This window comes from Delphinus delphis, chromosome 9 (genome assembly GCF_949987515.2).
Source record: "Delphinus delphis chromosome 9, mDelDel1.2, whole genome shotgun sequence".
NCBI lineage: Eukaryota > Metazoa > Chordata > Mammalia > Artiodactyla > Delphinidae > Delphinus > Delphinus delphis.
The window spans coordinates 78,162,392-78,186,955 of NC_082691.1; the positions used below are offsets into that span (position 1 = coordinate 78,162,392).

The window sequence follows — 24,564 nt, forward strand, 5'->3', positions numbered from 1 at the left end:
GTCAGGGAACTAGATCCCGCGTGCTGCAACTAAAGATCCTGGATGCCGCAACTAAGAGCACGCATGCTGCAACTAAGACCGGGTACAGCCAAATAAATAAATAAATATTAAAAAAAAACAAACAGAAAAGAAACAAACAAAAAAAACCTATAGAAGGAAACTTTAGCAAGCCTTCTAAAGTAAACATTTCTTGAATTTATTTCATAGAAATAAACTGATCTATTTCTTTTCATGCTCTTCTTAATGAAAAGTTCCTTTAGAACAGGAGTCTTTTAACTTTTGCAAAAGTTTAAGCATAGTGTTGCTTTCTTTTTTACGTGGGCCTCTCACTGTTGTGGCCTCTCCCGCTGCACAGCGCGGGCTCCGGACGCGCAGGCTCAGCGGCCATGGCTCACGGGCCCAGCTGCTTCGTGGCATGTGGGATCTTCCCGGACCGGGGCACGAACCCCCGTCCTCTGCATCGGCAGGCGGACGCTCAACCACTGCGCCACCAGGGAAGCCCAGTGTTGCTTTTTTGAACTTGTGAGTAGGTTAGAAAAATTTCAGGAGTTCAAAACTCTTCACAGAAACAACCTCCAAACCTCTCTTAGGGCAGAAAACTGGTAGACATTAGGGCAGGAAAACCTTATCCCTAGTGTGCATTTAAAACATCAAGGGAGAGAATGGTTTTGAATTTCTCTGTGGTGAAACACAAAGTTTTCATCATCAGCTCTTAGAGGTTAAGGAGCCAGAGGCATAACAAGCAAAAATCCATGACCAGAGTCTTGGGGCAAGAAACCAGATTTAATTAGATTTTGTGACCATGTTATATAATGCTTTGAAAATCTCAAGTTTCAATATATATGATTTCTTTTAAAATGAATTCTGAAAATTGAAATATATAATCCAATAAACATCTACTAAGTGTCTACTATAATCAGTGTTATATACAAGAACTTGAATGTTTGTTGTCCTTAAAGAAAAGCCATGAATAAAATTAATTAAGTATGGGTAGATCTATCGTATTAAGAATACAGTTAAGGGAACAGGTTAATGCAGCTTGGTTCAGGAATGGCTAATTTATATTCAAACGATCTTGTGGTAGAATCAAGCATAGAACCCAATTTATTATTAATAAGTTAATAATGTATTCAATAATGTAAACTATCTACTAAGTCTGGTAAAAGAAGGATACAGAGAAAGGAAGACTTTATTATGTGATAAGAATCTTATAGTTGTGAATAAAAGGCTGTACAAAGGGAAGAGTGAGCATGTAAAATATCCTGTTATAAAGGAATTTTATGTATTATTTAATAATTGCTATATTATAAAGGAATATTATGTATTATTTAAAAATTAAACATTTTCAGTATTTCACACTGAAATAAAACAAATTTTAGGAAATCATACTACTGTATCCTTAAGGAATATAATAGTATAATACTATAAGTAAGTAAATGAGACTTGGCTTTAGTAGCTATGTATCTTAAAAGTTCCTGGACAAGTTTCTTTTCCAAGTCACACTTTATAAATCTTTTCTGCTTCAATCAAATGTATGTGGTCACAGAAAAGTTTCTAATAAGTAAAGCACTTGGAATCTGCTATTAGTTTTCATAATTAATATTACAATTCTTTAAATGCAATGACTGGTTACCTTTGTTTTTCTTATGTACTTCTCTCCTTCATTCTTACTAAGAACCAAAATGTATCTTTATGTCCTTTTTAAAAAAACTACTCTAATATTTTTTCTTATTATTCATCCATTTTTAATTTTTACAAAAATATTTCAATATCCTAGCATTTTATCGAGTCTTAGTTATTGGTCTACTGCTCACATTCAGTTATTCATTCATCTATGCATTTAGCAAATAGGTAGCAAATACTTGTTAAATTCCAGCCACTGTTGTAGATACTGAGAATACAGCAGTGATTAAAATAGGCCCTGTTCTGTCCTCGTGAAGCTCACATTCAAATGGGGATAGACAGACAATAAACAAATAGATAAGAAATACATAATGTGTCAGATGATGATAGATGCTATGGAGAAAAGTAAACCAGGAATAGACCTGTCATTCCTTGAGAATAAGCAGCATGTATAAGAATGATGCTTCTCAGAGCTCTCCGTTGTTCTCTGGGTTGAATTACTGATCCAGTAGACTTTATCAATGAGGAGGTCATTTGAGAGCCAGGAACGATTGTTTGCTTTACATGACAGCCTGACTATGAGAAACTGGAAATATTCTAAAGGCAGCCTCACTCCTTAGGGCAGATGCTTGATTAAAACAAAAACAAAAAGCTTTAAAAATAGCTCTTACTTTTAACACTGAGATGTTAGATGGTTCCTGAGAATGCTTAGAGAAGGATAAAAACTATAGTCAGTGCCATATTATGTCTGAATTAATAAAGCTGGACCCTGACATCTCCTTCTAAAATTGTCTGTGGAGTTTTCATTGCTTCCAGACCCGACACTATGGAGGCATGATAATGAGCAATAATGTTCTACAGTTTATGGGGAGAATCCTATAGATTTTTCACGTTGAGATGGAGAATGGAACACCCACATCCTGTTTTCTAAGAACTATGTCCTATGACCTCTCTATTTAAGGGCTTGGCTAGCCTGATCTGGGAGCTTGTCCTGCTCTGGTTTCTTTGTGACAGGGAAAGAAATCATTTTAACCATCAAAAAAAAGCTGAGAAACTTTTAGAGGTTTCTTTTCAAAAGTAGGTAGAAACCCAGTTAATATTTATAGTTCCTGAGTACATGTGCAGTTGAGAGCTATCTCCTTTTACACATGAATATTTCTCTTACTTCAATTACCAGTGGTATCGCTAATAATGTTTTAGGATGCTGTTGCTGGGTGAGGGTCTAGGAATACCTGAGTTATACCTGCTATAGTCTTTTTCCTCCAAGGTCCCAAAGGAAAATAGACACTGGACAGTAGTTGAGAAAATACCAAAGCTAGATAGTTCCTCTTTGTCTCAGTTTCTTCTTCTGTAAAGTATGTGTCATGATAGTTTCTACTCCACAGTGTTGTTGGAAGTTCTGCATAAGTTAATACATATAAGGCATCAAAAGCTAAGTGTCTCTGTTGCCTCCCTGTTTTTTGAAGCAATAATGATGTAATGATCACAAACATGGCTTCTGGAGCTAGACTTCCTGTATTCAAATTCTCTTCCCATCACGAACTAGATGGCTGACCTTGGGCAAGTTATTTAACCTTTCTGCACTAAAAAAAAAAAAAGAAAAAGTATATCTAGCAGGGTACTGTATAAAATAAATTAATTAATGCAAATACTCGGAACAGTACCTGGCATAGTCTGAGTACTCAGGAGCTAATTGCTGTTGATTCATTACCACTACTACTGCTCCTATTCCTTATTTATTAGCGTGGCCTTGGCGCCCAAATCCTAATGCAGTATTCTGAAGAGTTAGGCTGGGTCACATAAAGGTCTCCTTTCCCTGTGCCAGGAAAACCTAAGAAGCCATCATCCAAATTGGCCAGGATCTGCTTTGCCTGTTTTTTCCCGAATCTAAATCTTTTTTTTTTTTAAGTTACTTTTTATTGGAGTATAGTTGCTTTACAATGTTGTGTTAGTTTCAATCCAAATCTGACTTCTCAGCTCTTACACTAATGTCGACCTTCAGGGGACAGAAGAAACACATCAAGTAAGACCAACACCAAAAATGTTTGCCTCGGTGCCTAGAAAGAGCCTGTCCTGGGCCACGTATAACTGTGGCAACAGCCCTGAGACAGACTGAATGTGGAAAGAGTCCAAAGAGAGAGTGTGAACAAGAAAGAAATGAAGGCAGGTCCACCTAGGAGTGGGACCTGGTCCACTTTAGCAATCCAACCAAAAAGACATAAGGGAAAAAGATGGCTACAGGCCAATCGGTTTTTTCCAGGCTTGTTAGAGAAAGAACGACTCGAAGAGGCCACACTTCAGTCCTTGCCAACTTTAACATGGCCAACCAAATGTCTTTGGAGTTGAAGTGACCTTATTCAACCGTGCGAAAGAGCACGGCCAAAGATGGAAAGCAAAGGGTATGTTCAGACATCCTTTAAAGACCAACTGAGCAAATATCAACTGCCTATAGTCATCTCAACAAAACCAATTTACCTAATGAACAAGCCTAATTCATTGAGAGCTAAAGCATGGAACATCAACTTGCTGAATGAACAATTCATGGAAAACTGACAAACCAGTGTTTTATACCAGTTCTAAGGACTGTTTGCTGCTACTAAAGGCAGAGCCCAGGCAGAGTTTGGGCCAGGTCGGGCCACTAAGGTAAACTACAGAAAATGTGGGAAGCTGGCCTCAGCTGTCAGTGGCTGCCTTGTAGGATATGAACCCAAAACTTCTAAGTTTTCAAATGAAAGCTGAAATCTGGATTTTTATGTGAATTGTGCTAACATTTGCGTTTTGACAAACGCTTAAAATTAAAAACAAAAACAAAACAAACACTGTGCAGACCAAATGCACCCTATATGTGGGCATTACACCCCCTGTGTGCCCGCAGTCTGCAGTCTCTGCTGTACGCATTTTCCACTAAACACTCATGCTTTTAGGTTGTTGAGCGTGGCCCCAAAGCTTCACAGTAAATAGTAATTTGTAATCTTGTTGAGGAACAAATTTGTATCCCAGATGCTCCAAGGTTGACTTCCGAATGTTATTTACTTCACTAGTGAGTATGCTTTGCTCTCTGCCCAGTTTCTAGATTTCAGTGTGGTTTTGGGAGGTTTTTAAACCAAGCTTGAATTCATAGCACCACTCATAAAACAAATAAAGCTGTTTTCTTTAAAAAAGGGCTGTGGGAATCAGGCAAGGGAGTAGATTTCTAGATAGAAATGAAGAGAAATTGAAAAGGTCTACTTTAACTAGAAAATTGAACTAGGAAATAGAGATTTGGAAGTTTGATGTGGAATTCAGCAAGGGTAACAGTAGGAATTTTGAGTGGAAACAATCAGCATTTTTTTCAGACCGTGGTAGCAAGAATTAGGCAAGAAGGATATGAAGAGATCGCTGAAAATTTTTGGTTATACTTTACTTCATTTTAAGAGGAAATTGATGTGCTCTATGGTATTTTTGAAATATTAACTTTTCACTTAAAATATTAATTAAATATTTTTGAGAGATGAGGGGTAACCTTATGAATATCAAGAAATTGTGTGATGCTTTATAAGTTAGCCTAAATTCTTTTTGATGTTTAGATTCCTTATAGCTGCTAAGGGCAGTGACTGTCTGCCCTTTTGTTTTGCTATTTACTTTCATATTTCTAGTACAGTGTTCAGCTCAGAGGAGGTTCTTAATAAACTGAATACTTTGAATTATTTAAATGTGTCTCCAGTTTCAAACATTTATGGCTTAAATATGTATTTCTTTCTATCAATTCTAGAAATTGTGTGCATGCCTTGGGTAGTGAAGGGGGGCATGCTTCAGACTTAGAGGAATATAAAACATACTGTTTTTTAACTCCCAAACAATGCAGTCCATAATATGAAATTCCTCTTTCTCTGCATATTCTTATCTTCTTCAAATATTTAGTTGTGTATATTATAACAGGAAGTTTCCTCTAGGGCTTTAGTGTTTCCTGGTCTAGAAGTAATATCAAATGAAAATAGTCTCTGTGTTTTCCCTTTTGAATCCATATCAAAGGTTTTGGCTGAAAATGCCAGGTGCACATTTAAAATAAAGTATTGGAATCATCATAGAGTATTAGGTTTTGGCCATTGGAATCTGCTTGTAGTTTCCTTCAAAGTGAGAGTGCATGGGACAGGGTAGACCCTTGACACCTAAGGCCTGATGGCTATTACCTGGATGAGTTCTCTCCCAACTCCCAATCAACAACATCATTTCTCCTTGTTCTTTTGAACTATTTGCTATCTTCCAGCATCTTGAGATACATCAAGCAAACAGAGAAGCTCTAGGACAAGAGCTCAGTTAACTTGAGTTCAGTTGTCTGGATCCTTTTGTTTGGCAGAGGGGTTTCCCTTCCAGCAACAGGACAACTATAGAGGGACCAATAGCTTAGACAGCACAGGACTTGTCAAATGGAAAAGGACTTGATTAGTGCAGAGTAAAATTTCATTCCTAATTGTCATAGATATTCTTCCTCATCAACTTTTTTTTTCCTGTATAATTCTTCTTTGAAAGCATTATGCTCTCAAGTGAGAAATTCTAGGAAATTTTTAAAAGATAGAATTTGGAGGCATTGGATATTTTCTAGCTTTTTGAAGCCACTAATAACGCAGTAACTGACTTGTGAGGTCTGGCATAAATAGTTACTTGAAGGAACATTTATCTTAGTATTGATCAACAAAAGATGCCATGTGTACAGCAATTGCTTCATTTTCTAAACCGGATTTCCATCCAAAATGGAAACGTTTCCCAGGTAGTACCAATTCTTTTATATATTACTTAGTGTTCTTTTTCTGTTTTTTTTTTTTCTTGAGATAGATATTTCTATATTGTTTCTGAAGTAATGTGTTTACTACCCTATCATTAGCTAGTTATTCATTCATGCATTTAACAAATATTTCTAAAGCATCAGTTATATGCAAGGTAAGCTGATACAAATTTATGTAAATAGATCAAAAAGAATAAGGGGGCTTCCTTGGTGGCTCAGTGGTTAAGAGTCCGCCTGCCGATGCAGGGGACACGGGTTCGTGCCCCGGTCCGAGAAGATCCCACATGCCTCAGAGCGGCTGGGCCCGTGAGCCATGGCCGCTGAGCCTGCGCGTCCGGAGCCTGTGGTCCGCAACGGGAGAGGCCACAACAGTGAGAGGCCCGCGTACCGCAAAAAACAAAAAAAAAAGTAAGGGAAAATAAACCCATATATAGCCACATAAATGTTAATTTTTAAGTATTCAATTACTTATGCAAGAATGTACTCTGCTGAGATTATTTTGGCAAGTAACTATGATTTATTGACAAAGAACTTTGTTCTTGGTGAAATAGATGAAATATCATTTCTTTAGTCTGTGTTATACTCTGTATTTTAGAGTCAACTCTGTCTATAACTAGAACACAAATTCCTTTTAGACTAAACCTATCTTAAATTTTTAATTAAATTTTATTTTCTACCTAACATAACTTTTTCTTTGTAAGAAAACTTATAAGAGCATTTTTTAAATTTATTTATTTAAGTTATTTATTTTTGGCTGCGTTGGGTCTTCGTTGCTGCGTGAGGGCTTTTCTCTAGTTGCGGCGAGCGGAGGCTACTCTTCGTTGTGGTGGGCAGGCTTCTCATTGCAGTGGCTTCTCTTGTTGTGGAGCATGGGCTGTAGAGCACAGGCTCAGTAGTCGTGGCGCACGGGCTTAGTTGCTCCACGGCATGTGGGATCTTCCCAGACCAGGGCTCGAACCCATGTCCTCTGCATTGGCAGGCGGATTCTTAACCACTGCACCACCAGGGAAGCCCCTTAAGAGCGTTTTTGGTTTTCAAGATCTATGAAAATAATGGTAATACGGAGGCCCAGAACAAAATGTTCGATGTTTTGACTTCATATCGTTATAACACTCTCATCTCTTAAAAGACTTTATAATTTTCTTTCCTCCAAATCTCCAATTAAGATTTTATAAATTTATAAAATTAGTGATTTGAAACATTCTAATTTTAGTCTTTTAAAGGAATTTTATGATATAACTTAAGATAATTGGATTTTCCCTAGGATACAATATTAAAGTGTTATTTCTGCTTAATTAGAAAAGGTGAATTTTAGTTACTTTGAATATATGCTTTTAAGTATATTCAGAATCATTGTTACTTGTGTTTTAGGATTTAAATAATTACATTCTTTAATCTGAAGAAGTAAATGGTGCCTTTAAAAATCTGATAAGAAATTGTTTGTTTTTCCATACTCTTTTGCTATTAGGTGATTTGGGCTCTTGGGATCTGCTCGTTTGCCTGTCTTCTGGGAAAGCTGGTGGAAAACCTTGCATATCCAAGGAAGACATGTGCCAGTTAGGTTTGCATCAAAAGGTAAACATTCTTTTTCAAAATGTGCACAGGTTTTATCAGATCTATGAACATTAACACCAGTACTTCCTGGTCCATAATGTTGAAAAAAAAAAATGTATTGAAAAACTGGAACTGTTGAATCTTTGGAGAAAGTTTCAATGGCCATGCCTTATACACTTTACCATAAATTTTCACCATTTGGGTTTGATAAGATCCCCTTCAACTTCGGCTGCTGCCAATAAGGATCCAGTTTTAGCTAGTGGGACCCAAAACTTGACCTTGAAATACATAGCCCATGGAGTGTTGCTTACCCTGGCCACCTGTTCATCCAAAGTAGTAAAAATTTTATTTACTAGATCCCTATTTTGACTTTTCAAACTTAAATTGATATCCAGAATTATAACAAATATATATAGTTTTTGTTAACTTTTAAAATTGACATCCTATATCTACTATCGTGTGTAAACTTTTATAAATGCTTCTAGAAAAATTAACTAAAAATTATCAGATGCCTACAATGTGCTAGTGACTGTGCTGGAAAATTTGCATATGCTCTGTTTTTGGTAACTTTAACAAATCTGTGAGAAAAGTGTCAAAGCCAATAGCTATTTTTCAATGGTAAAAGAGTACTATAGTAGCTACTGTGATCATTTGATATTTCTGCAATTGACAGTTGTGATCACTCCTTCTTCCTTCTAACTCTTTCCTTCCTTGACCTTTAGACTGAGCACATTCTTTCGCTTCTTCTTGTACATCTTTGGCCATCCTTTCTGTGTCCTTCAGAGCCACCTTTTCTCTGTCCGTTCTTTAAATGCCTCTGTTCCCCAGCACCACCCCTAACGTTTCACCTACCATTTGTAATTGATGACTCCCAAATCTACGTCTAAAGTTCAAAGCAGTTTCCCATGCTTCAGGCTTGCGTGTGTTACTACCCACTGAGCATCTCCACTTAGATGTCACATAGGACCTCAGACTCAATGTAGAGAAAATGAATTCATTATTTTCCCTGGTAAACTCACTTCTGTGCTTGCATTCAGAAGCTCTGCAGAATTGCTCTGCTGGTCACGAGCGTGATTAACCACTCTGTCACTTCCTAAGATAGAAATCTGGCCTTCACCTTTGAGCCCTTCCTCTCTCTTGTCATCTGCATTCTATCAATCATGAATACTAAGGAATTTAACTTCTAAATAGTTCTCAAATATCTTACCTACTCTCCATTCTTACTACCTTTATCCTGGTCAGACAGGCACCATGTATAACCAGGACAATTGCTGAATCCTCCTCACTGATTTTTCTGAAGCAAGTGTTTTGCTCCTGAAATCCATCGGGCTCTCAGTTATCAGAGTGAAAAATAGAAAATGCTGAATTAACCTGGTTACTCCTGTGCTTAAAATCTTGCATGGCTTCCCATCAGCTACAGGATAAAGTCGACAATATTTGCTGTGTGTATCAGTCAACCTCCCAGCAGGAAACAAATGCCATACTCCAAAGGATTTAACTGAAGAGAAACTAATGAAAGAGCTATTTACAGAGCTTTTGGCAGGATAAGAGAAACAAAAAAGATTAGAGGCACCCAGGGACCAGCAACATCATAAGGTTTTACCACCCTTGGTCTGAAGAAGGGTGTGTACAACAGAAGGAATTGTATAGCAAAACCAAATAAGAGCCGGAGCCAAGAAAGAGGGATCTGTGGAAAGGAGCTATAAACATAGGGGAACGTAGCCATTGCCAAATCATAGCCCTGCAGAGAGGAAGCCAGGAAGATTCTCTACTCCTACCTTCCAATCTCTTGCCAAGGCCTCCTCCTGAGAACAATTCTAAGTGCTTACATATTTGTTTATATACGTTCTTTACATATGAAGAGACTGAAGCACAGAGAGATTAAGAAAATTACTTAAGTCCTCCTAGCTAATAAATGAAGCATCTAGGATTCAAACTCTGGAAGTCTGACTTTAAATTCTGTGTTCTTAACCATATCACTATAGAGCCTTTCTAAATAAATATTTAGCTGCTGCACTTAAAATCTATTCTAATGAATATTCTTAAAGAATACACAAATTCTAAATGATACATTTAGATAACTGTCACTTTGGAGCATGAATAATTTGAAGTTTTGTGAACCGTGACTTATTTATGTAAACATAAATATTCAAAACAGAAGTTGCTTCAGATTTGTTGGGTACGTGTTAGGATTGTTAATGACCTTAGAATGAACAAAGAAAGGGCACCTGCTCAGATGAGGATTACTCACCTCTTCAGAGCTTTGGAATTTAAGTGCTTAATGAAAATGATCTTAAGGTCTGTTATAGATGATGAATGACCAGGAGTCTCTCTAGCCAGGAGGAAAGTAACAGGAATTTAAAACTGTATTGGTCTGTGTGATGCTGAAAGTGAAGCAAGGTCCACTATTTGGGGTGACACTAAGTTTAGTAAGTGGGGCTCTGTCTCACCTCTAACAGGTCCTGGTATTTCAGGAGCAGAGAAATTCGTTTCTAGTTCTGAATGTGTGGAGGATTAGCAGTCCCTGAATCTGGGATGCTGTTTTTAGTACTTGGAGCACTGAGAACTACTGAAATGGCTCTTATTTTACAGTGTGCTAGGACATTTTCAGGTGACCGTGATGGAGTGATAATTACCTGGGAGAGACATGGATGATAATAAGACTTTTTTCTTTGATTAGCTGGTTCCCTTCTTGCCATTAATTCTCTTCATTATGGATGACACTGAACAGCTTTCAGAGAAGGTCTGATTTTTGATAAAAGATATGAACATCTGTACAGATCTAATGAAGAAAAAGGACAGTTTCCTAAGATACAATGTGACATGTGTGTCACTCGCAATGTTCATGAGTGACCAAAAAGAATTTTTTTCCCTGGGTGCTTTCTTACACTTTATATAAATAGCTTATCTCACATGTCTACTTTCCTTAATGAGTTAATGGTATTACTGTAGTTTTAGTTTTTTTGAGTTATAAATACTTTCTGAATGTTTATAATTAACATCATACTGTTGCTCTTATTAATGAAATATGTCTCAAAATAAGAATGATTTTTTTTTTACTTTTGCTTCCGACAGTATGTAATGAAAACAATTTAGATTACCACAGAGTAGGATTGAAATATTTTTAAATGCACATTTCCTTTCTCCCAGTTTGATCTCAGAAATATCCTAGGGCCCAAATGTCATTATCATTTTTTTATATGCATTCTAATCCTTTCAAAGATACAGAAGCTTCTGTGCCAAGAAAAACAGCTGTCTATATAAAATATACATGCGCACACTTGCGCGCGCGCGCGCGCGCACACACACACACACACACACACACACACACACACACATACATATAAAGCATTCAAACCCAGTACAAAATCGGTATATATTAAAAATGACTGTTGGGGTGGTAATGATGTGTCAGTGTAGCTTCATCAGTTGTAACAGATGTACCACTCTGGGGGAGATGTTGATAATGGGGGAGGCTGTGTGTGGGTCGGGGGGAGTGGGTATATGGGAAATCTCTGTACCTTCTGTTCAATTTTGCTGTGAACTTAAATTCTATTAAAAATAATTATTGCAGTATTAAGCTGGAGGAGCTCATCGTATAGAAGTCAGCTAATCCCAGTGACAACTTCTTTATGTTCCACTTGATAATGATGCAAATCTTATATATTTTATGATGTACATAAAAATAATAAAAAGCACTAGGATATTGAAGAACATTATTAGGTTTAACAATTAAAAAGTTAATTAAGAAAGTTAATATGTGTAATAAAGTTGATTTAGCACAGCTGTAGGACCCATAGCCTTGTATGTGTTTATTTTTTTGTGCCAAGTTATTTAGTTTAACTGCTTAGCTTGGTGCTCAGTTCCAGAGTAGAACAGAGACGATATTTCTAGTGTCACGTGTCACCATGGTCGGGTCATCTTCTTCTACTCTGTGAATTCCAAAGATGTGCTTTGGAGGAAAGAGCAGTGGAAGAGGTTATTGGGTAGGGGATGGGAAAGTGAGAGCAGTTGCTTCCTTTGGCTTGACTCTGGTTTTTTGAAGCAAATGCTTTGTTGACCCTGAGTCAGTTCATCGTTGTGACCCAAGGTCTCATGTGAAAAGTCATCTCTGATATGACACAACAACTACCCTTGTATCTGAAATCTGTGCAAGCTGTACTCTGTCTTTGCAGCATTTACACACATTCTTCTGGCCCGTTAGTTCAGTTACTGTTATCCATTTAACCAGGGCTGTGCTAGTCCTTTCAGTTTGTAGAGGTCAGGACGGCATAAAAGGGATGCTCTAAACGTCTGCAAGGCCGGCACATTTACTCTGAGCCCTTCAAGAAGTGGGAGAAGGTTTTCAATAGGACCTGTGTCCATACACAGCCTTCACTACTACTTACCTAATGCTGCTGCTTTTTCTTGGCCCTTCTATCGTTAAAGCTTCTATTTAGTCAATAGCAACTGAGTGATTTTTTTCCTTAAGGGGAGGAAAATGGTTCAAGTTTATTGACTTTTAAACCTTTTCACAATCTAATTTAGAAAGGTTCTTTGTGTGTTAACAATAACAGCAAAACCCCCAAGCCTCTAGGATGGGTTCCCCAGACCTTTGCAGTCATGCATCTGTCCCTCCCTCCAGCCTGTCTTAGGCTGAACTGAAAACTTCAGGACTTTATGAAAGCCCTTCTTCTTTTCCTACATTTAGACTCTAAAATTGATCACTTTTGAATTTGAGAGATGTAGACATCCCTAAAATCTAAAGTGTACTATACACTTTTCTCAATTCTCATATTCACAAGAGCGGATTCTGCTGAAGCCTGGGCTTTATTTATGCATGACCTGGGCTGAAGTTTACAGTTTGCTGAATAAACGGATAGAGTTAACAAAATTGCAAGGGTTAGAGAACTTTTAAACGATGAACTGTTTCAAAGCACTTTAAATGAATCCTTTTTTAAAAACTACAGCTTATGACTGAATTATTGAATTGATCAAAGCTTAGAGCGGAAGTGGTATTTAGAGACCCAAGGCTCTATTTTACAAATGGAGAAAATGAAAAGAAGTAAAGTGACGGGCTCAAGGTTCTGATTTTGTTACATGCCAGAAGTGGGACTACAGCCCACTGTAGTCTCTGGTTCCCTCTCTTTTCTCCAGCTGCAGCTGAGTTCTTTTTATCCAGTCAGGCCAGCCGGCCACAGTAAAGAAACTCTAATACGTTTTTAGGGTAGAGTGAATTAATTTGAAAGTAATCAATAATTGCTCAAAAATGAATCTGATTTTCAAGCTGATTTACACTGACTCTTTCTGTTGGTTTTAACGAGGCGTTACCATGTTTGGCATTATTTGGGGGATTTAGCTGAGAATAGCTAATCTGTCAATTCAGAAGAGGAGGGAATTTAAGCTTGCTTGTATCTTTTCTTTAAAAATTAAAAGATATGTTTGAGTTTATGACAATATTTATGAAGCTTTCTAAGAACAAATTTTTGTTAAAATATAGTTTTGTGGTGACTGGGTTTTATACTCGAAAGCAGTAAATACCCTTCAGTATGAAGTGAAAACTATAAATGCTAACAGGTTTAGCATTGAATTACCACTAGATGTCCGTGATTCAAATCATTGAGGGCCTTTGGAACTTGGGCGTGTAGTTGACTTTGAGGAATGTTTAGTACTATTTTTTGCCAAAGCAAAATGTGCAACTATCAAGTTAGTAGTGTTACTCTACTTGCCATAATGACATAAATTTTTTTCTAGCAAATTTCATGGCTTTGAAATATATCAAGGTTTTAACAAGTATTCCCCAATATTTTGAAGATTTCTAAGGGTACGTTTTTATTTTATGTTATCAAATAAACCACTCTATTATTTTGGATTTTAATGTTGACTTACAGAGATTTGAAAGTAGGAGGTGGGTGGTGTAGACAGTGCTTCACATCTGTACCCTGTAGGCTGTTTGTATTTTCTTTGCTTTAGCAGAGAATGCCTAACTCACTAGAATCGTTTTTATTCCTTTCAGGTAAACATATTACCAGAAATACAACATCAGCTTTGCAGAAGGGAAGGATTATGTCAACTAATTAGAAGATTTCCAGGTAATCTTTCATTTGCCTCCTTATGCATAAACCTGTGAGATATATAGGATTCCTCAGCAGACACCGACTAAGGAGCTCTCAGATCAGCATACTAAACTCCTTTGTTTATCAATTCCACTATCACCAATCTTCCAGAATCCACAAGGTTTTGCCAATGGGAGGACCTTGATAATAAGGAATAACACAAAACACTGATATTCTTTCTTTTAGATTTGCCTTCTAACTTTCTAGATGAATATTCCTTTTCTTCCTATGTATTTATTTTCAAAATAATTGCTGCTTCATATTTAAAACAATTATTATAGTACTTCTTAATTATACAAAACTTGAGGTTTTAAAAAAATGTATTTCTTTATGTTAAGTGATTCTGATCTTAACAATTTTGTTTCTTCTTTCTGAAGTGCTCTCAATTTGTCTTGACAACTTTAGAAATTTGGGACAAAAATTACCATCTCACTTCCTCGTAGAATCCCAGAGTGTAAAAAACACATCAGATGGCATATGAGTCTTCATAGATGAAATTATAGCCTACTTGAAAACCCATCAGTGAAAGAGTTCCTCACATTTCTAGTTTAAAACCCACTTAATGTTTAATAGTTATGCCCCTAGAAAGTATTGCACTATATAATTAAAATTTAAATCCACATAATTTAAATTATGTTTTTAAAAATTAATTTGTGTCTGAGTTGAATCAGAAAATTGGTATCTTAACCCATCAGCTTTTCCATGGGGTTTCTGCTTCTACATCAAACATTAACCACATTGGCATATCCCATTATAAAGACTACAGTCTTCTATTGTCATTTACCAAGGATTAAAATAAAATAAATATAAATCAGCAATTAATCTTTCAATTTAAGATACTTGTTTAAAATAAATAATAGCTGTATAAACCTGGTTCTGCAGTTATCATTTTATATGACAGGTGTATCTGACTCCCTAATCTCTTTGTTTTGTTTTTGTACACTTTAGCTGGATAGCTTTTTATTTTATAAAAAAAATAAGTAAAGTTTTCGTGAGAAGCAAGTAAAATATTCCCATTAATGCATTATTAATAAGTATCTAGAAATCCTTTAATTAAGGCAATTTGAAAAACATTTGTTTATGTTTTGACCAGAATTAACATACTTTTAAAGTATGTTTTTCTTTCTTGCTGTTTACATTTCAAAATGATTGATTAGCACTGGAGTTAGCAGAATAGAATCATAATAATGAAAATCTGTTTGTAGCCAGAAATGGATTACCAGTTTAAAAAAATTCCCCAAACAACTCTTACCTGAGTTTATATTTTGCTTCCATAAAGTTAAAAAGTTTTTTTTCTGTCTTTTTCCTTTAAACATTTTTTTTTCTCAAGAACATCTGTAAGTTCCAGACACATGTAGTCCTTTCCCCACTCTGCCTAGTTTGTAATTTTCTATTTATCTCTGTGACTAACAAGGTAATTTCATGGAATATACAGCCTTTTTAATCGAATTATTTCTCCTGTAATGTTATCTTTCTGTAGCTGAAGATAATTTTCTTAGATGTGTAGCTTTGAAGCAATATGTCTACAACATTGTTTTCTGATATAAGCTTTATAAACAATAGCTTATGTTAGAGACTCTGGCTATGAATATACAGTATACACTATAAAATCAGTATTCACAAGATTAAAAAACACGTTATTTGTTGTGAATGCTGAATATTTAATATTGAATACAGATTAGATAGCATCATGCCGGTACCTAAAGTTATTTTAAAAAGTAAGCTGTTATTAAAAAGATAGTAAAACTAAACATAATACTATATACTTTAGCCATTTTATTTAAAGCCTAAGTGGCCCATACTGTGTTGAGCTGTGTTTCATTTAAAGACAGGCAAAACACAAATTTTGAAACCATAGATTTTTAGCTCCACCGCCTATTAGCTGTGTGAGTTAAATTTGGGGTTTGTTGGTTTTTGTTTTTGTTTTTTAATCTATATAGTGAGTAGAGTGAGACCCATTTCACAGATTTAATTTAAAAAATAAAGTGTAGCTACAGGTATGTCTATGTGTGTGTATAATTTTATTTGAAGATTGAAGCATATTACAATATATATGTATTATGTACCTCCAAAATGGTAACTGGATGATCCTAGATTTGAAAAGTCCATCAACAGGCCTTTCAATATTTTCTCTCTACATATGACTGATTATCACTACAGTTTTATGTTTCTGTCAAAAACTGTGAGGAGTCTGAGATTTCACCTACTTCCAGGCTCACAAGTCTGCCTGCCACAGTTTCATGGGAGCTGGCAGAAGACAGGAGACTCCTGGGTCAGAGACAAATCACTTTATTGTTTGTAGCAATAGCAGCAGACAGATTATCAGCATTGACACTGGTTCACTGAATCCCAGCTCCCGCAGGGCAAGTGAAGAGGGCTAGGAGGTGACACTTGTATACTAAGTGGTTTGCATTTCCAGAGCAGAACTCTGACCTTAGGGAGTTTGAATGTTCCTAATGGTCAGTGAGTATGCCTGCCCTTTGCCTCAGAGAGAGACATTATTTTTGTTATACTGGACAGGAACTTCTCTTTGCTCTGGAGTGAGACACCATCCCTATCTTTCAAGGTTATCTGCTGCATAAATATCTTTGAAAAGATAGTTCAGAACAGATTGTCAGTGCCTCTGTTTGCAAACGATGCAAAAATGTGAAAGATTCATGGAGAAGTATCTCCTAACCATTTCAGAGAAGAATACCTGACAGGTTTTAGCTCTGAAGCTTAAACAATGTATAATTCAGAGCAAGATTTAAAGCCTGGTTGTGCTTCAGTTTTTTTATCTATAAAAATAAGACATTTGGCAGTGATCGATAATGGTGAGATTTCATGATTCCACCGTGCCTTTTTCCCATACAGAGACGCGCTCTCCCAGGCTTTATCTTGAGCAGTAGGTAGAGACAAGGATGCTATGAATGGAGGGATGATCATCCTGATAAATCTGAGTGGGACCTTGCAAGTGTGGCAGGACAAGCAGAGTTTGGGCCAGATATATATGGGAGCGTTTGAAGACAGAGTGTCAGACTAAGACAGTCTGTTCCGTTCCCCAACCACACAGAGTGTACCTGCCATTAAACTTGGGACTCACATTGAAAGGCACAAATCCATGGAATTTTTACTGGCTAGCACAAAGGTTTATTTTTATCTTGCCATTTAATGCTTTGGTGTTTGAAATCAAATGTTTTCATTGGCCCAAACTTTCTGCTAATGGTTTTTGTTGCTTTTTATTGTTTGTTTTTTTTTGATAAAAAGTTTTTTTCCCCTATATTTGAAATATAAGTACAAAACAGAACATCACAGAAACTGTTTTCCTTGGGTCGTTGTTTTTGTTCTCCTTTATGATATCCAAGAAGCCCTGGTTAGGAGTGTGCCAAAGTTTTGGCTATTTCTCATTCTTTCCAGTAGTTTTATCTTAGTTCTGAGCACTGGCTTTTACATGAAATTTGAAATGTACCCAGACTCGTACTCAAAGATAGCATTTTGAACATTATAGGATCTCTGGCCTCATCTTTTTAGTAATGTGAGTAACATAAAAAAGGAAAAGGAAAATGATAAATAGAATTTACACATTCTGTTGTATCGAAACAAGTGTAGACTTTAAAAAATTATAGATATTTACTACCAAATATAAAATATATCTTTAAATAACATAATTGAACTTATTTTAAAATATTGACCAATAATAGCTTTTATCTCACATGGAACTGATGATTGTTTTTAAAATTCTAGGTCTAAAAAATTCTGTTTATCATATGATATCAGTGAAGTATTGTCAGGGAAGCAAATAGCCTAGCTTGAATTTAAACAAAGCAACATGGAAATTGTCAATGCTTAATACCATTTGAGGATTTTTATTGATTTCATTTTTTCCTCTCCTCTGCTGTAAGGAATGTACTCCTTCAAACAAGAATGTGAGAAATGAGATTCCCAGTGTTAAAGGAAACTAGGGACTTACCTCTACGAGGCAATCAGGCAAACTTTCACAGAAGACCAGAGTTTGCTTTTCTCTGTGCTCTCAAATGCTGACACCCCCTCTATGTGTCTTCTGAATGCTCCTTCATGTTTATATCTTTCCAAAGTCTTCCACCTCGGTCCCACACGTGATTATATCCTTTGTGCAAAACATTCTTTCCGCAAGTAAAACTCTCATCTTTTTAGTATGACTGACTTCAGCTAGGTAATAGCAGCAAGTAAGTTGATGGAACTAATTCAGACTAAATTACACCCTCACCCCAGTCATAAGCCTCTTAGATGTATTTGCATTTTTATAAAAGAAGCTTGCAAACCCAATGAATTTCTAATTGGTAGAATTTCTGGAAGCGCATTCAAATTCCCACTCAGTTCATCCAGTCCATTATCGAGACTATAGCCAGAGTGATCTTTTCCTCCATCTCTTTCAGAAATAAAACAAGTCTATTGGGCAGTTTGTCTACGGACTAAACAGTGAGGCCCAGGTAACTAGCCTTCTGATGCTCTGACTCGAGCTGGGGATAGATTTTTAACTAGATCAGAAGTCACACACCCAAATGTTAACAAGAGCCTGGCATGTGACATAAAGAATTCGTAACAAATACAGAAGCTTGAGAGACCAAATAACCCGCACATTTTCAGTATTTGGCTTGTCATCAAATGTATAGACTTATTAACATAAGTCATTTGGACTCCAAGAAGAGAAGAGGAGTTGGAGACATAGGAAAGTACAAGGCAGTATGACGTGGCATCACCCAGATATACCTCAGCAGAGTGGCATTGCTGGAAACATAAAGTTCCCTCATGTTTCTCATCCCTGTTGAATTCAGTTACCACTAAGATTCAGATCCCATCTGGTGGCCTGGTCCTTCTTCTTCTACCTCTTTATTCCCCTCCTTCTCTCCACTCCTTCCTCTTCGCACATGTTTGCATTTCTCTAAACCCTTGGTAACTCCACCTTCCATTTTCCTCACAAAGTGGTAACTTTGTTAATCCCTAAGAACAATGAAGCTGGGTGTTCTACTAAAACCTTAATCTCTGGAATTGGGAGGGATTTGTTGGTGTCTCTCTGCCAGTCCTCCTTAACTCCCATCTCGCAACATCCTGGTCGTTCAGAATATTCAATAAGAAAATCATCACCTTGGTTAACTTCTTCTGGAGACTTCAGATCTGCTATCATTCTTATCAGTTTTGATGTCCACACCAATGACCCTTTCATCATCACAGCTCTTTGATCTCATCAAATCCATGACCTTCCGTTCTCTGCACCTTCTACCTCCCGCCTGTGTAGCCTTGCTGATTAGTAACTTGCATCACAGACAACTACATCCATCTTTGAGACGTTAAACTAATTTACCACTTTATAATCACTGTCTTTCTGGCTTTTTCACTCCTTCAATGCCTCTGAGCCTAGAATCTCAGATGTCACTTTCAGTACTCTTAATTCTGCTACTTTCTCCAAGGCCCTCAGCCATATTTGGCCATTAGAGAGCATGAATAGTGGTCAGTGGAGGTAGATTCTGTTTATCAAGCGTGATTCTGTTTTCAGGCATGAAAGGTCATAGAAATGTTCTTCTCTTTCTTTCCTGTATCCTGTTAAGTTTTTTGGCCACCCATGAGAAGGAAAATAGAAATCAGATTTTAAAAATGATCAAACATGCATTTTTAAATTCCTTTTCCCTTTCCCTTTTATTATGCTAGTGAGCCACATTCAATATGAAAAGAATAGAAAATACAGATAAGCAAAAAGCAAGAAAAATGTAAATTTAGTGAAACTACATAATTTTCCATACTTTTCCTGTTCATGAACAATTTTTACATACTAGAGTACCATGCAATTCAAGTGTGAGCAAATCGTGGCATGTTTATCTGTGGAAAACTATGAAGACATTAAAAGTGATGGGAAGTGGGGGTAAAAGTGATGGAGGGACTTCCCTGACGGTCCACTGGTTAAGACTTTGCCTTCCAATGCAAGGGGTGTGGGTTCAGTCCCTGGTCAGGGAGCTAAGATCCCACATGCCTTGAGGCCAAAAAAACAAAACATAAAACAGAAGGAGTATTGTAACAAATTAAATAAAGACTTTAAAAATGGTCCACATCAACAACAACAAAATCTTCTAAAAAAAGTGATGGAGAGCTACATTTATTGGCATAGAAAAATATTCACACTATATTGTTGAGTTAAAAATAAAGAGGAGTGGGCTTCCCTGGTGGCGCAGTGGTTGAGAGTCCGCCTGCCAATGCAGGGGACACGGGGTCGTGCCCCGGTTCCGGGAAGATCCCACATGCCGCGGAGCGGCTGGGCCCGCAAGCCATGGCCGCTGAGCCTGCGCGTCCGGAGCCTGTGCTCTGCAACGGGAGAGGCCACAGCAGTGGGAGGCCCGCCTACCGCAAAACAAAACAAAAACAAAAACAAAATAAAAAATAAAAAAAATAAAAAGGAGTAATCCCAATATATATATAACATATATTTTATATTAGTATATATTTTACCTATTCATACAATATCTATGTAAAATATATGTTAATAATATATTTTGTTTTAAAACTATATACTTACATATATACATATGTATATTAATTCATTTAGTCCTCACAATGTCTCCATGAGGGAGATATCATTATTATTCCTATTTATCTCAAGTATAGAGAAATTAAGTAAAATTTTCAGTATCACACATCTAACAAATGGTATCTTCACATAGTCAGTATGCGTCTGGAGTCTGCTTTCTTAACCACGTCACCCCTCCAAACTCCTCCGGGTGGCATTCACGGCCTGCCACAGGCTGAGGTCCCTACATTTCTCCCTGGTCTCCTGTTGTCCCCCAACCTAACTCTCTGCTCAAGCCAAGTCCCGCCCTTCACTGTCCCTTCAACACCAGGCTTACTGCCTGCTCTTTTTCCTGCCTTCACCCTAATGACCTTATTTAACTTAACCATCTCTTTAAAGATGTTTTCTCCAAATACAGTCACATTCTGAGGTACTGGCGGTTAGGCCTTCAACATGAATTTTGAGGATTCAGCCCATAACAGCCAAGAAAGAGGCAGGGAACTGTGATTGGCAGTCCACCAGATCCATATGGTGAGAGGAGAACAGATCCCCAAAGGAAGAAAGATACTGGACACATAAAAACAATGGATGTCTATTATTATAGGGTTTTTTTGTTTGTTTGTTTGTTTTTGCGATACGCGGGCCTCTCACTGTTGTGGCCTCTCCCGTTGCGGAGCACAGGCTCCGGACACGCAGGCTCAGCGGCCATGGCTCACGGGCCCAGCCACTCCGCGGCATGTGGGATCTTCCCGGACCGGGGCACGAACCCGCGTCCCCTGCATCGGCAGGCGGACTCTCAACCACTGCGCCACCAGGGAAGCCCTATTATAGGTTTTTGATAAATATTTATTGATTGTTTATGATAAAGCCCATGGCATTCTTTAGGCAGAATGAATCATTCTGCCTAAATGATTCATTTTAAAGTAAGGGAATATTCATGTTTCCTTCTCTTTGTTACTTTCTACCATGAACCCCAGTTCTCACATGTTGTCAGACGTTTCTCTGCTCTCCAGAGCTAGCTAATATGAGCAATTAATTCATTCTGCTCTACTTTCCTCTCTCAAGTATACCCTTTTTTTCATTTGATATACTTCAACCCCAAATAATAATTTTATGGATAACAATTTTAGACACCATTGCAGACCAGTCAGAATTTCATGGAAACTATTGAATCATGCAAATGCAGCAATCGTCTACTGAGTCTGGCCTATCCAGAAAACTGATCACTGCCTGTGAGCCGTAAATCTCTAAATGGACTAATCACAGACACAATCAAATGGAGACTTTGAGAAAACGATAGCATCGCCTTGCTTCATTTCCTTGAAAATGGGAAAAAATATTTGCTGCTTATTATAGCCTGTTAGTCGTAAGCTACTTAATGCTTCTTTCCATTTGGCATATCTTAAGACTAAGAAGCAAACTTGTTGACGTGCCTGGTATATATACTGTGACGTGCTTCCTGCCCGGCCACTGGCAAGACAGGAGGGAGGGTCAGTGGAGGCTGGTAGCACTGGGGTATGAGGGTCAGTGGGAGCTTTGGGAGACTTGCTTTTTCTTTGGGAGAAGCTAGATCGAGCTCAGTGGCCCAAAGGTGCTTCTTGCTCTGGTGTTGCTCACGACGTTACACTTTGCACTTTGGGCATCAGGACAGTGTGAAAGGGACAACACGTCCATGTTCCAGTAATGGAAAGGAGCATAATGGCAGCTCCTTGACATCTCGGAAGTTGTGCTAAAGACCGGCTGGCTGAGGGAGCTTATTAATCCCTCTGCTCTTTGGTTAAATGGCCCTGACCTTTTAAACTTGAACTGGTTTGGTGAATCTTTACATTTCCGGTGCATGACTTGTGTACCTCCTGCCATCATGTAGGTATATTTACTTATTTCACTTCGGGAGTTTGTTATCTTGTGCCAAACACTGGGACACGTGAGGGGCAAGATTGCGTAGCACACTTGCAACAATGTGTGTGATTCTGATGATTAAATCTGATTTTCAGCAGACCATAGAGGAAGAGGTGATAAGAGAGGTACTTACTTTTGTTGTCCAAATCTTTCCAGTAAGTCCCCATTTACTTTAAACATAGTAGAGTAGCACTGCGTCTAAATGGCACAAAAACAACTTGTTAAAACATGAACAACTTTAAACAACGAAACTGAGTTCCCTTTGCATTACGTAATAAAACCTCAGTGAACTATACTTGTACTTCATGGATTTGTTTACCCTGTTTGCCCAGCCTGCATCTATTAATCAATAGTTTATTCCTCGCTGTGTGTAGATACGTTCCGTGACTCAGTATGTTGCCCTCTGAAATAAACTCTACCATATTTGTTTGCCTTTTCCTCAACAAAAACATTGCCCAAGCAGTGATTGTGATATTTTCCCCATATCACTTCTTCCTGAGCCACTGTATTTGCAACAGAAATACTAGCAGAGAATCTGAAATCTTGATAAGATGCCTCCCCAAAACATAACTTGCTTTAAAATAGATGAAAAACCTCTTACAGAAATGGCCAACCTTTTTATTTTAAGCCATCAGGGGCTGCTTTATTTGGGGATTATAAGAGCTAGATTAAGAAGGGGACAAAATGAAATCAAATTCTAGAAGTTAGCTGCTGAAGTGGTGAAAATTCATCCTGAAACTTACATACTTGCCTTGTTTTGTGAGTAAACTCAATAAGCAAAAGAGAACTATTCTATGATTCTATGATTTTGATTCATTTATTTCTGTATATATATACAGAGACAGAGAGAGACAGACAGAGAGAGACAGAGATTTTGGCGTTGGAGGATATAGTATGTTGAACTTCAAGAAAATCTCTTACCCAGTCTCCTTCTGGTGGTAGAGGTAGATACTGAACAACAACAACAAAATTACAAGTGTTATGAAAGAAAAACAATGTTAGTAGGTTTGCAGTGCTCATGGCTTGTTCATTCATTTTCATGGAACTCCAGGGCTGGGAACTGACTTTTGATTTGTAGGATATCATTGATATTAGGAAATGAAAACCCACTAAAGTGATGCATTGGCCCTAAGGCACACAACTTCATAAAGTGTATGTTACATAACACATTTATTCGTGGGAAGATGATACTTGTTGTGACTAGTCTCTTGAAGTTCTCATTGTAACCATAATAATTAATAATATGATTTATTAGGACTGATACATTTTAATAGGCGTTTAGTGTCTTCCAGTCTGATAGATCCTGTTGAAATATATATTGATAAAAACCCAAAATGGGATTTGCAGCAAGCTACAGTGAAATACATTCATTTCCCTAAATAGAATCTTAGAATCCTTCATCTGTAGTTGAAGTTATGATTAGAAAGGATACGTATCTTGGCAGAAGTATAATTAACTGAATGAATGGAGTTGTTTTGGAAGATGCTTTACTCTTTGATGATGGGTTGGGTGTGCTTCTGTCTGGGAGAGACGCATAGACTCTATTATATGGTAAACCCCATTCAAATCCTGTGATTCACTGCTCCGATAACTTTGGGGACGATTTTCTTTAAACTTCTCTTAGCACCACCTAATGGTAAAAATGATATCATAGTCATAGCAGCAGTTACAATCCCAGTGTTGATAGTCATTTCACAAGAAAATGTGTAGCTTATCAAAGGGTCAACTTACCCCTAAATAGACAAAAGTAGGTAATTCAGCCACGTTAACTGAGAAGGCCTTTTGAAGGACTCTCTTGCCTCATCCATTTCTGGGTGGGCTCATAAGTACTGGTAAGAATCCTAGCCTCAGAGGTCAGAAGAATTCTAACCTTCAACCTAGTAAAGGCGGAAGTCAGGAATCCTATGGTCCCCGTATGAGGAGACCTGAATTCTAGTTCCACACAGCTACTAAGTGTAGTGACATGACTCTGGGAAAAGTACTTGGTCCATTTGTGCCTCTTTTCTAGACTTGTAAGATAGGAACAATTAGAGTGACCATTCTTTCCTCACAGAGTTGTCATGCAAATGCTTTATAAAAGAATATGTGTTGTAAATCTATAAAAGTAATATTAAGGT

At 37.4% G+C, this 24,564-nt stretch overlaps 1 protein-coding gene across 3 annotated transcripts in view; it reads left to right on the plus strand.

Moving 5' to 3' along the window:
- The window catches only part of CPED1 (cadherin like and PC-esterase domain containing 1), a 300,032-nt gene that overhangs the window by 59,902 nt on the left and 215,566 nt on the right, over positions 1 to 24,564 (plus strand). For all 3 annotated transcript variants that reach the window (XM_060020793.1, XM_060020794.1, XM_060020795.1), the window contains exons 3-4: positions 7,854 to 7,960; positions 13,935 to 14,010. In XM_060020793.1, the coding sequence (XP_059876776.1) occupies positions 7,854 to 7,960; positions 13,935 to 14,010 (183 nt within the window). The remainder of the gene's footprint in view (positions 1 to 7,853; positions 7,961 to 13,934; positions 14,011 to 24,564) is intronic.